Source organism: Amblyomma maculatum, chromosome 1, assembly GCF_055883805.1.
Source record: "Amblyomma maculatum isolate TAMU_Amacu chromosome 1, ASM5588380v1, whole genome shotgun sequence".
NCBI classification, from domain to species: domain Eukaryota; kingdom Metazoa; phylum Arthropoda; class Arachnida; order Ixodida; family Ixodidae; genus Amblyomma; species Amblyomma maculatum.
In genome coordinates, this window is record NC_139344.1 from 305,238,461 (window position 1) to 305,250,575 (window position 12,115).

A 12,115-nucleotide genomic window follows, 5' to 3' on the forward strand; every position below is an offset into this window, starting at 1 on the left:
GGCTCGAGTACACAATGAGCTGCTTTGAGTCGAGGTTTTTGGCGCTATCATGCGCCACGAACAGGGTGGTTTGCTTTTACTTTCTGGAAAGGAGTAATCTATTTTTGAAGTTTTTATAGCTTGTTGAGGAGCATTACTTCTTTTAAGAATTCAAAAATGTGAGAAATTTCAATGAGCGCATCTTCTCCTAAAAGCAGGTTAGGATGGCACCTGCTGATGATAAAATGTTGCAAAATACTTATTTATTTCTCTAGTTTAGTGCATGAGAGTAAAATGTGATTTATTGTTCACCTCCACACCTTTCACAGAGAAGTTTATTTTCTTTCTTTAGAACGAAGCCATGTGTTAGGAGCGTCCGATGGCTACACGATGTCCATTCCTCGATGACTTTATTGTTTGTTTCATGGTTCCATGAAGCCTGCCATTTTCCTCTCTGTTTTTCCTTGCTGAGTTTCATAACATCTCTATGTGGGTATGTTAACGAGTTTTATTTCAGCGTTACGGGATGCTGCAGCACATGTGTCAGCTCTCTCGATGCCGCGGATTCCAACATGGCTCACCACCCAGCAAAACTTTGTTGACTGCCCCTTTGTTTCTGCACCTATTACATAGTGTATTATGTCTCCAATTAAAGGTTCCGTAGCATTTCTGTGATGCAGTGCTATGATTACGCTCAGAGAATCTGTATAAATTATGTTTTTTCCAATAATTTTCTCTAATGTTTCTTATACACCCACAGAAATGGCATGACAATGAAAACCGATGAACAGTTCGGCAACCGTACTATTTTCTCCCATCTCTCTTGTATTACAGCACATCCAGAGTAATGTGCTGTCTTCTGTATAATCTCTGTATTTTTCAATCAGTGCCAACAACTCTTGTACAGTTGAATCCTGGTACAAAGACCGCCGCTTCAACGAAATTTTTGCCACAACGAAGTATTTTGCATTAGCCGTGAAACCCCCATAGGACTTAATGCATTAAAATTTCCTGAAAAACGAAGTACTTTGGGAGCACACGTTCGCTTCTACGAATTTTTTTTGCGAATTTTCGCTTGTAAGTGGCCCCTCCGTCTTGTCTTTCTTCAGAAGATGGGTACTGGAGACAGACTTTCTCGTTCCCACCATTTATGTTTTTTTTGCCTCACAGACCGCTGGGGGAGGGGGGCCGCACCCATACCGCACATCCTCCTTGCGTGCACTGCTCGTTTGATTTTTTTTTTTTTTTCTTTAGATGCCCACGTGATTTCTGAAGTGACGTCACACCTCGCTCATTGGCTAACTCCGTTCTCCGTGTAAAAAAATGAGTCCGCCCTCACCTATGCTGAGCTCCTTCGATTGATGCAGCTCACGGTCATGGTACTCGCGGTTTCCTGCCAAGCAGGAAAGCACGCCATGATCACGTGCAAAATTGTTGGCTGGCAAGCGTTCGCGGCCTCCAATCGAAGAGGGGCTGCTCGAAAGCACGTGTAATATGTGCCAGCATGTAAATATGACGTCATCTGCTAGGAGCCGAGCGCGTTTCAGGCAGGCCGAGGACTGATGAGCAGAGCTTTGTGCCCTATTGGAGAAAATAAAGAAAAACGCGGGCTGAAGAGTGCTGCAGGAAGAAGCACACTCCATGTCACCATTTTTCTTCTTTGAGTGCATCGTTCAGCGTGGTCTCGTCTCACCTCTGCTGGTTGCTGCTAACTTCCTAGGATGTCACCGCCAGCGAAGAAGCGGAAGTTTCTTTCGCTAGAAGAAAAAGCGCATAAAGGCTGCCTACGCCTGGTTCATCGAAACGCAAGCCAAGAACATCCCACTTAGCGGAAGCATTATTCAGCAGAAGGCCCTCAATTATGCCTGTTCGCTAGGCCTAGATGACTTAGGCACGCACAGGTTGGCTCAATCCTTGCAAAGAGAGGCACAACACGTGGGAAAAGTTTTGTGTGGTGAAGGAAGTTCCGCGGACACTGGCGGCGTATCGGAATGAGTGGCTGATATTATAAGTGGCTACGTGCCGTCCGATATTTACAACGTGGACGAGACAGGCCTCTTTCATGAGATGCTGCCAGCGAGGACGCTACATTTTAAAGGGCAGCGTTGCCAGGGTGGCAAGCACAGCAAGAAAAGGGTGACTGTGCTGCTGTGCACAAACATGGATGGATCGGACAAGCGTCCCCGTTAGTTATTGGCAAAAGTGCCAAACCGCGCTGCTTCAAGGGAAACAGAAGCCTTCCTGTCGAGTATGTCGCTAACGGGCGGTTGTAGATGACCCATGCCATATTTGCGGACTGGCTTACGGCATTTGAATGCGACATGAGCAGGCAGAACCGAAAAGTTTATTTGTTCTTGGACGATTGTTCTGCCCACCGCATTGACTACGTCAAACTGTCAAGCGTCAAAGTGCAATTTTTTCCACCGAACTGCATTTCGATCATTCAGCCGCTGGATCAAGGCATCATCCGAAGCGTCAAGTGTGCTTATCGGGAGAGGCTGATTCAGCGGATTCTCTTGAACCTCGAAACTGGCAGGGAAACAAACGTGGACCTATTCGTGGCTCTTCAGATGATGGCTGCTGCGTGGAATGTGACCCGGTCCACCTTGCTCTACAACTGCTTCCAGCACACCCAGGTTTGTTCACCAGGAGGCAACCAGCACAGCTAGAGCCGCGGAAGATGACGCTCCATCATCGTCAACTCCGGGGATCAGTACAGCCTGGAAATCCCTTCAGGATGCAGGAAACGTCCCTGGCGATATCGAGCTGGACGATTTCCTCAACGCTGATGCGGATGTGCTCATCTACAAAGAGCTAAGTGATGAGGACATCATTAAAAATGTTGGCGAGCCAGAAGAGCCACCGTCCAATGCTGAAGACGACTCGGCCCAGGATTTACCCGCCTTGGCAACCTCGTCGCAGGTGATGGATGCCTTCGATGCTATTAGGAAGTTCCTGGGCTCTCACGATGAGGACGTTGCGATGGCTCTCTTAACAGAGTGTGAGAGTCACGTGACGCCATTGCTGGCAGTGAAACACAAGCAGACAAAGCTTACGGACTTCTGGAAATAAATTTTTTCTTTTTGCTCAAGTCTGTAAATTGTCGACAACAAAATTTTCCGTATGCCCCGCTGATTTCGTTGTAGCGGGATTCAAGTGTACTATCAGTCCACATGCAGTGTTCTTTACAAAAGTGGGTTAATGTCAAGTCACACACACAGGGGAATTCGTACCAGGGTGGCTCGGTCTCCGGGCAATATTTGAAGGCGGATCAGGTATGTTTAATTGTTGGCATGCCTGTTCAAAACAAAGGATTAGTGGCTTGATTGCTTGGGGTTTGTCATTAAAGAGTGTTCTAGATGGGCAGCCTGTGGCTATTAACATAAATGTTTCGGTAGGGACCTTATTTTCAGTACATATGCGCATTGTTGTTCTCCTGTTGTTCTCCTCAGCGTTGTTCTCCTGTCTGCGAGAGGTGGCTCATTTGTTTCAATATAGAGGCTATTTATTGGAGATGTTCTATAGGCGCCAATAGAGAAGCACAATCCCATGTTGTGTACTGGATCTAAACGCTTCAGATATGAGAGTCTCGCTAACCGTAGGCTATGCTTCCGTAATCTAAGGTAGAGTGTATTACGGATCGATAGATATGTAAAAGGCATGCCCTGTCGGATTCCCCGTGTTTCCTTGATAGTACTTTCAGTATGTTTGAAGACTGAGATGCTTTCTTTTTGAGGGTGTTTATGTGGAGTAAAAATGCCAACTTTTTATCAAAGATAATGACCAGAAATTTATGTTCATTTTTTACAGGAAGTACACTTTTTCTTAAGTGTAGGTTGGGGGCGGTACACAAGCCTCGTTTGAGCGAGAACAGAACAGGCACAGATTTTTGTGGAGAGAACTGGAAACCATTTTTATCTGCCCATGTAGCTAGTCTACTTATGGTTAACTGTATTTGCCGCTCACATGTTAGTGGACGTGCATACAATCTGGAGATCATCACAACATAGAGTGAGTACCTTATGGATTCGGGGATTTCTCTGGCTATTGAATTAATTTTCACAAAGAACAGAGTAGTACTTACAATACACCTTTGGGGAACTCCGTTCTCTTCAATAAAGCTCCTGGACAGGGCTGAGCCCAAGCGTACCCTAAATGAGCAGTTTGATAGGAAGTCTTTCAGGCAGTTTAACATCCTGCCACGGATACCTATTTCTACTAGGTTACGCAGAATGCCGAACCTTCAGGCCGTGTCATAGGCTTTCTCCATGTTGAAGAAGATGGCAAGACAACGTTGCTTATGGATCAATGCCTCTCGGACAACATTTTCAAGTCTAAGAAGATGGTCTGCCGTTGAGCATGCTTTCTGAAAACCGCACAATGAATGTCTACAAGTTTGCGTGATTCTAAGATAAAGGCTTAAAACGCTTTAAAAAGATTTAGCAAGGCAACCCTTAAGGGCTATGGGCTACTAGGGGAACTTGGGTTTAAGAAATGGAAATATAAAAGCTGTTTTCCCAACCTTCCGGTACCTTTCCTGACATGAATACTTTGTTAAAAAAATTCAAAAGTGCATGTACAGCAGAATCAGAAAGATGGGAGAGCATTTCATAATGTATTCTGTCAGGCCCTGGGGCAGTTTCGGGTATACAGTAATCAATTGATTTCATGGACAGTAATTTGGCTATTATAAGGTTCGTTTGTGCAATCAGTTGTTGGAAGTCTGTGTTTTAGAAATGACTGTGTGTAGTGGGAAGAACTTGAAACTGCTGCAAAAGGTTCGTCTAATATCGTCACGTGGTGCTGACCAGGGTCGATGACACAAATGAAGACACGGGCTTGATGGTACGGAAATTAACTCTTTATTGGGCTGACTGGCGCCCGCAAAAGAACTAAGCAACTCAGCGGCGGCGATAGCAGCAAACGTGTTGGTCGATCGTCGAACAAAGAATGCCCGTCACACTCGTCAACGCTCAATTTAAAGGCTGCACAGAACAATCTAGATAACGTCGCAAACATCTACCAGCACGGGCTGGAACATTGTGGAAAGACACATCCGAGGAGGCTGCGCGCATGCGCAGTAGCGCTACTTACAAAAGATCCATTGCCAGTGTACACTTGCTTGCTTTGTGATGTATTTATCCATTCAGTGTGTAATACTGTTTGTGTGCCGAGTCCGTCTTAGAACGGCGGCTACAGCGAACACTGTACCCCGGCAAACGAAACATGCTCCCGGTACAGTACAAGTAGTGGCTTTCATTACTCGTTTTTAGTTTTTATAGTAGCACACAGGATGTATGCTTGTGTTTGGCGAAAGTAGGCATTTCGCTGCTCATGGGGCCGCCTAGCACGAGAAGCGAATAACCGCTAGCACACTCAACACGGGGAAACAGATGAACAGAAAGGCCCCTTTCCTTACACAGAAACCACTAAGCGGAATCAGCCATTCAAAGAACAGCGCTGTCATAATTTCAACCTACCAGCTAGAGATGCATCCAGACAATGCGAAATCTCTCTGCATTCTTATTATCGAGTCAGCCTTACACTGAAGGTGAGGCGTTGAATTCCTGCGCGTTAGAGGGATGGTATCATGCAATCTCTCGAAGGAAAAATAAAACTTGATGCTATGGAAATTATCGAATGAGGAGAAAAGGTTGTTACATGCCGCATAAATTTGTTGCATAATATGAAGATTTTACGAGTTCACAGCAAAAATAAAAGTGGTAAAAGAAATACTAAAATTCTGCTTAGCTCTGCAAACTCATTAGAAAATGCATCGGATGCTAAACTGTGGTTTATTTACTGGTATCAGCCCAAGTACATTGCTGTTTGTTTATTTTCCACATCTAAGGCAGGACAGAAAAAAAATGTTACAAAAATGTGAATAAATTTGACTTTGCCGCCGTAGTTCCGTTCAGTCATCGTCAACTATTCGTGCTTTTAGTCCAGCCGAGGGAGGAACAAAAAAAAATGGTTGGCAGAGTCGTAGCAGCTAAATGGCCCGACCTCGGTCTTCTGTGCTCCCCTTTCTTTTGGAAGGATTTGTTTATTTTATTTGCGCGATTTTTTCGCTAAACTTGCTCTTTCCATTGTTTCCCTGAGTGACAAAGAGACGTTAGCGGTCGGAAACAGAGGCCCTGTGTATATCACTGTGCCCGTGAGGCTGGAAACAGCGACATCGGTCTCGGTGACTCTTTGCAGTTACCTGTTGGGTCTGCAATCATCAAAAGGGTCGTTTTTAGGCTTTTCATCTTCACGAGCGCAGAGATGATTTCGTAGCTTCCGTTACTGCTACTTTGTCGTTTCTACAGTTTTTTTATTATTTTTCCTTCGAAGCCTAGCTGTAGAGCTTGTGCCCTGTTCCACTGCTTCTGTTTTCTCTACAACAGTACCAGTGGAGGAGGGAATGTGCTGGCTACTCGTGTCTCATGTTCGCCGGCTACATTTTGTTACTACAGAAACTATGCATCTATCTCATGGAGCATTTGTCCTTGCCCTCAAACTCTATCTTTCCCAGCCTCCCTCTCACCTCACCGCCTCTGCCTTTCTTCATCCTCGCCCTCACTAATTTTTCAGCGCTGATTCTCCCTCACCTCACCAAGTCAAATCCTCATAAGGTGAAGGTGCGAACCCCCTCATGAGGATGCCCATGTATGTTACAGTCAAGCGAATGTGATTTGATTTTGAACCTCTAAACGATCGTGACTAAGGGGCGCCGCAGTCCAAGGTTCGTGACTGAGCTAGGAGCGCTCGAAATTCACATTTGACCTCTTTGACAGCGTTGTGGAAAACTCTCGTGGAGAAGGCATGACTATTATGATCAGGGTGGATGTTCGGGCGAGTTGGTTCATCGTCAAATAAATACAGCGCTTTTGAGACAAGGAAAAAAAAAAGAGAGGGGCAGCACGTGCGCTAACTTTCAACTCAATTTTATTCAATGCATTATAGGATTTTATACACTGTAGGAGCGTAGACAAAACATGATACCAGCCTGTTATCGCGACGTACGTTACCACATATTCGCACAAATTATTTTCCCAAGTACTCCACCCCCTCGCCGAGAGTGATATCAAAGGATCGCCTAACACATTCTTCTTTCAGCTCTTATTTTTCTGGCTTCTACAATCTCGAGTATCAGTTTCTCTTTATTTCTGCTTATTAGTAGCTTGCAGTCTGAAGATGGGATGGTATCCAGATTGTGATCGGCAATATTCCCTCTCTCGTTCTCAACGTTTTTGTTGTGTTCACAAAATCTCATTTAGGCACCTCCCGATCTGCCCTATACGTACACCTTACCACAAGACAACGATAAGGAATACACAACGCCCTCCGCACACTGAATAGGTTTTTTTATTAGGCTTTTTTGTGCATCCTTGTTTCTTGAGAGCCAACGGATCGGTCATCTCACATAGTTTCGCTAGTTTATCAGGTGCTGAAAACATAACGTGTACATCTGCTCGCTGACCGATTTTTTTTTTTCACATTGCGTGATATCCTGGGAAGATAGGGTAGTACGGCTACTTTTTTCGTGCTTTTCTGCTTGGCTTTGAACTGGCAACTGTTTTGTAAGGAGTAGTGTTTCTGCCGCTTCAGACTGCAAACTCATAAGCAGAAATAAAGAACAACTGACACGCGAGATTGTAGAAGACAAAAAAATAAGAGAACTCAAAGAAGAATGCGTAAGCGATCCTTCGATATCACTCTCGACAAAGGAGATGGAGTTCTTGGGAAAATAGAAACATGTTAATTTGTGCTACGAACTAAAAATAAGCAAGGACGACTGTTGACTGAAGTTCAGGTAATTATAGCTATAATATCATATTTTTAATACCGTTTGATAAAGGAAATTCCTGTTGTTTGCAAGAGCTGGCAGTTTACACTCCAGTCAAGGAGTGTTCTGGTCCCTACTATATCTATGGCATCAACAATAGGGAGCTTTAGAATATGGGGACCTTACCGCTCAAGGGCATAGGGTGCTGTGATGAACAACAAAGCGCAACAAAGGGGGCTGTGTGCTGTGATGAACAGGCGAGGGGTGCGGTAATTACACTGGGCCTCCACTATTACTCTATCCCCCTTACAGATAGGGTCCCCATATTCTAAAGCCCCCTAATGATCACTTGATTGCACAGCGCTAAAGAGGAGTATCAAAAGAACACAAGACAGGTGGTGCGGACTTCAACTAAGGTTCATTGAGGAAGCCTGCAGAAATATATGCCATTCACTTTTCCTTTTCACTGGTACTAAAACTGCACTGTGCAATCATGCTGACACCCTGTTTTATTTTTATTTGGTCAATTGTGCTCCTAAGTGCCTCTCACCCCTATAGAATCACTATAGAAGCACTACAATAGAGAATTGTGCTCCTACCGTCCCCCTGCTAATTTGGGGGCAGAAGGAGCAGGAGAACAATTGCCTATTGTAGAGCAGGTGATCCTGATTGTACTGGGGTGCCTCTGCCTTTTGCAGTGCTGCAAACATCTTGTGAGAAGTATAGGCAGTAGAGGGAAGGCTCTTGTCCTGTTGTTGGGGCAAGTATTGTTCGAAGTAGTTTTGTCCCCCCTTTTCTGCCTGGGGAGCCACAAAAATCTTTGAAAGCCTGGGCATCAACAAAAGAAAAGCCTTCAGGCAGTGCAGGCAAGGTCAAGAGGGCTGGGTACTCAATTCCTTAGTCATGGATTAGCGGTGTAGCCTGGTGGCAGAATCTGAACTACTCTCAAAATGGCGACCGTGGAACCGCCACCTTAAGAGACCCGTCATCTAGCGCCATTATCGCATTCCCCCAAAAAGTGTGCTGGAGAACTTCGTAAGCAGCTTGATAGAAACATGTCCACATGCAATTCTTCAAAGCTATAAAACCCACTTTTGTTGAAATATTTGGTCCATTTACTATCAACTTCGGATATAACATACCTGCCAACCTGAAGATTTCAAAATTCGTAAAACCTCCACGACCGGGGATCTTTAGCGACACCCTTGCTCACTCACCCACAAGCGAAATCCGTGTCCCGTAGAGTAATGAGCGAAAACTCCATTGTGTCACGATTTATTTTTGCAACGCTTTTGCAGTTGCCAACTTCGCCTGCTTCAAAAACTTCTCTGTGTAGGCTTGCTCAAAGCAGGTGCCACTCTGGTGTCCTTTCATCATCAGCAGACTTTCTAGAGTTTTCTCGGAAACAGATGAGCGAAACTCTGAGTTTTGTTGACAGAGCTGAATATTCTCTCACATTCAGCGTTACTGTGGGGGATGGAGAGTATGCCCAGCATAACCATTGAGATTCTGCGGAATCTGGGCGATCCACTGCATGTCGCACCTTGGCTCATTCAGTATGTCTGCTGGAATCTGGTAAGCTTGTATGTTGGCAAACTCCACTTCGAGTGCATCAATTGTTTCTTCTCTTGTTTCACGAACAATTGCCGTCGTCTTAGTCCGTCCACAGGCGTAGCGTTTGGCTTCCTCGCACTTGGGGAACATTTTCCCGGAAAAGTGGTCCAGCGTGATCACTGACACTGAGCGGTATGTTGTGTTCAACTAATAACGCCCGTGAAATGGCATTCTGCACGAATCACACCGAGGTCACTGTCACTGTGAACAAAACTTGTCAGGCTCGGCTGGCTGTCCGCGGCTCGCACGTATCCTTGGTGCTTTTTCGAAGCGATCTGGAACTTTATGTCGGACTTGCCACCATGTGAAATGTTAACATCACAGGCACACGTGGTGCAAAATCCGAACTTCTCTCCTTTCTTAGACGGCACGAAGCACGGAAATTCTGCCGCGTACGACTTCAAAAATACTTGGAAGTACTGTCACGGCTTTGAGTCCGCCATTGCACTGCGAAGCCGCTACTACTAAAACTTCAGAGTCACACTGAGTCGGACGCAGCCGCAGATCACGCAAAAACAGAGGCCAACACCAAAGTTGTCCAAACACGTGAACAAAGGAACAGCCACTAGCCTGGCGGAGGCGGTATCGAGTTTTGGATATGGATTCGTGTTCCCCCGAGTAGACGATAGAAGTCACTACAACGTTTGCAGCTGCTGATGATATCACAAATATGTGTTGCCCTCTCGTGGCCGCCAAAAAGTACCATAATAGTGTTAACATGGCCTCCGAGATTACCCTTCCGCGCGTGTGGTGTTATCTCGGAGGCCATGATGTTAATAGATGTTCGCACTTTTTTTTTTTTTTTTCGAAAATAAAGCATTTCATTTTCCGTAAAATTTCCCGCAAGATTCATAAAATCATAAGACTGGTCAAAATTCGTACATTTTAGGGAAATTCGGAAGAGTTGGCAGGTATGGATATAACCAAGCAGGCTCGACTGTACAAGCAGTCTTATCATTTTTAGGCTGACAGCAATACAGCTGCAGTGCTCTCTGCACACAATATATACGCTTAAACTTCAGAATTATCAGCTACACCTATATATGGTCTAAAGTGGAAGATTGTGGCATAATCTGGGACTGCGCGATGGATCCGCCTCTGGCAGATCTAGTACCATCTCTCTCGCTGGAACACTGGGAAGCTGTTCTCGGGACCCAGACGGCGGGCCTCGGCAAGAGCGCAAGAGGTCGCTGACAGACTTAAACTGCCAGCCACCTGAAGGAGCTGAATGCAACCCAAGGCAAAAACAAATCGCTGACAAATAAAGGTTTTCTCTCTCTCTACCACTTATATGATGTATCTAAATAATGATAATGTTGGCTCACCTGCAAGCTGCACAGTGCTGTCTCTGTCTTCTTCCTCTCTTTTTGACATTGGTCCCATTCCACACGCAAATCTTCCAACTCCTGTAAAAAAGAAAAAAGCACAATCCACATCAGCTACCACTAAAGAGAAAGTGAAAACATCCGTTTGTGTGCACTCTGGCACAAATTAATCATCAAATACACTGACAAACAAAAATATAAATGAGTGTTTTCCCAATGAAAACACCAATGGTTCATTTTTCACAAGCACGAACCGTGGACTAGTTGAAAACTCTGATACTAACCCATCAGGTTCTGTCAAATAAGCATTACAGGTTTTGTGTAATCATTTTGTGTTCTGAAAATGCACATGATGCAAGCAAGCCAGAAATGTGAGGTACAGGTGCAAAATTCAGTCCACAACAAAATGGCAGTGCTACCTATTTTGCAAAATATCTTTTGCTGAATGCTGAATGTGCTAGTAGGTATAAAAAAAAATGTGTTAATAACAACATAAAGAAAGCTAAGTTTGCCTATAAAGGATAAAAGAGTTCTAAATTTTTTTTAAATTCCCAACAGATGTTTTCAATGTAAAAATATTTCAAAATAACGTACATATTTAATTTTTTCCAGTATAATCTAGGAACATCAGTATTACGATTTGGGCTAAAATAAAGAGCACCGCAGCTCCCAACTCTCGTGTGAGAACCCACAGTTTCTGTGTGTATGGTCGATGTGCTGCAGCTATCATCATCAGCACATCTAGCACCACCACAAAGCTTTGGTTTAATATGCAGTAGCCAGCAGGCCTAGTCGCCTGGCTTTTATCCATGGAAAGCTGCCCGTTGAGACAATGCATTCGAGCAGTGACCACGTGATTGCCGCCATCATCAGATGGTTGCCAGGTGATTTGCAGCTGCTAAATCTGGCAACGTATATCGTGAGATGACAGTCAACTGACGGCTGCTGTTGTGATGGTATGTTGTGTCGCTGTAACCCCTTACAGGTGTCAAGCTTCTTCTGTGCTGTTATCTTAGGGCCAGCTGTGCATTTCGTTCGTTGCCTTTGCCTGGCTGCCCCGTGTTCTTTCATAAATGATGGTTGAGAATGCAGAGCAGCCTAACTGAACAAGGCATGTCTCAGGGATGTTTCTTTTTAAAGCTTTTGCCTTGTGCATGAGGAACAAGCAGCTCTTTGGTACTTTGATCTTACAACAACTGCAAAATGAAGCAACACTGGAATTTTTTGAAACTCAATTAGCGTCTGCTCACGAACATGGTTCACAATCGTCCTACATCAACTCCTGATGCCCCAAACAGTGTCTGAAAAGTGTTTGAAACTTGAAAAAAAAAAAATAAAGAAGGCATAAAATTTTGTAAAGCACATTATTGACCACACTTTTTAAAACTCCAGTCCAAACCCTACTCATTTCTGGCTTAGCGAGAAA

The 12,115-nt window shown here is 44.6% G+C and overlaps 1 protein-coding gene across 11 annotated transcripts in view; it reads right to left on the reverse strand.

Annotated features, from left to right (window-relative positions):
- Positions 1-12,115, reverse strand: part of LOC146206983 (uncharacterized) — a 229,459-nt gene that overhangs the window by 166,658 nt on the left and 50,686 nt on the right. For all 11 annotated transcript variants that reach the window (XR_014704394.1, XR_014704371.1, XR_014704298.1 and 8 more), the window contains exon 6: positions 10,690-10,770. Coding sequence is in view for 2 of the 11 variants with exons in the window: in XM_084590907.1 (XP_084447033.1) it covers positions 10,690-10,770 (81 nt within the window). In the remaining 9 variants the exon portion in view is untranslated. The remainder of the gene's footprint in view (positions 1-10,689; positions 10,771-12,115) is intronic.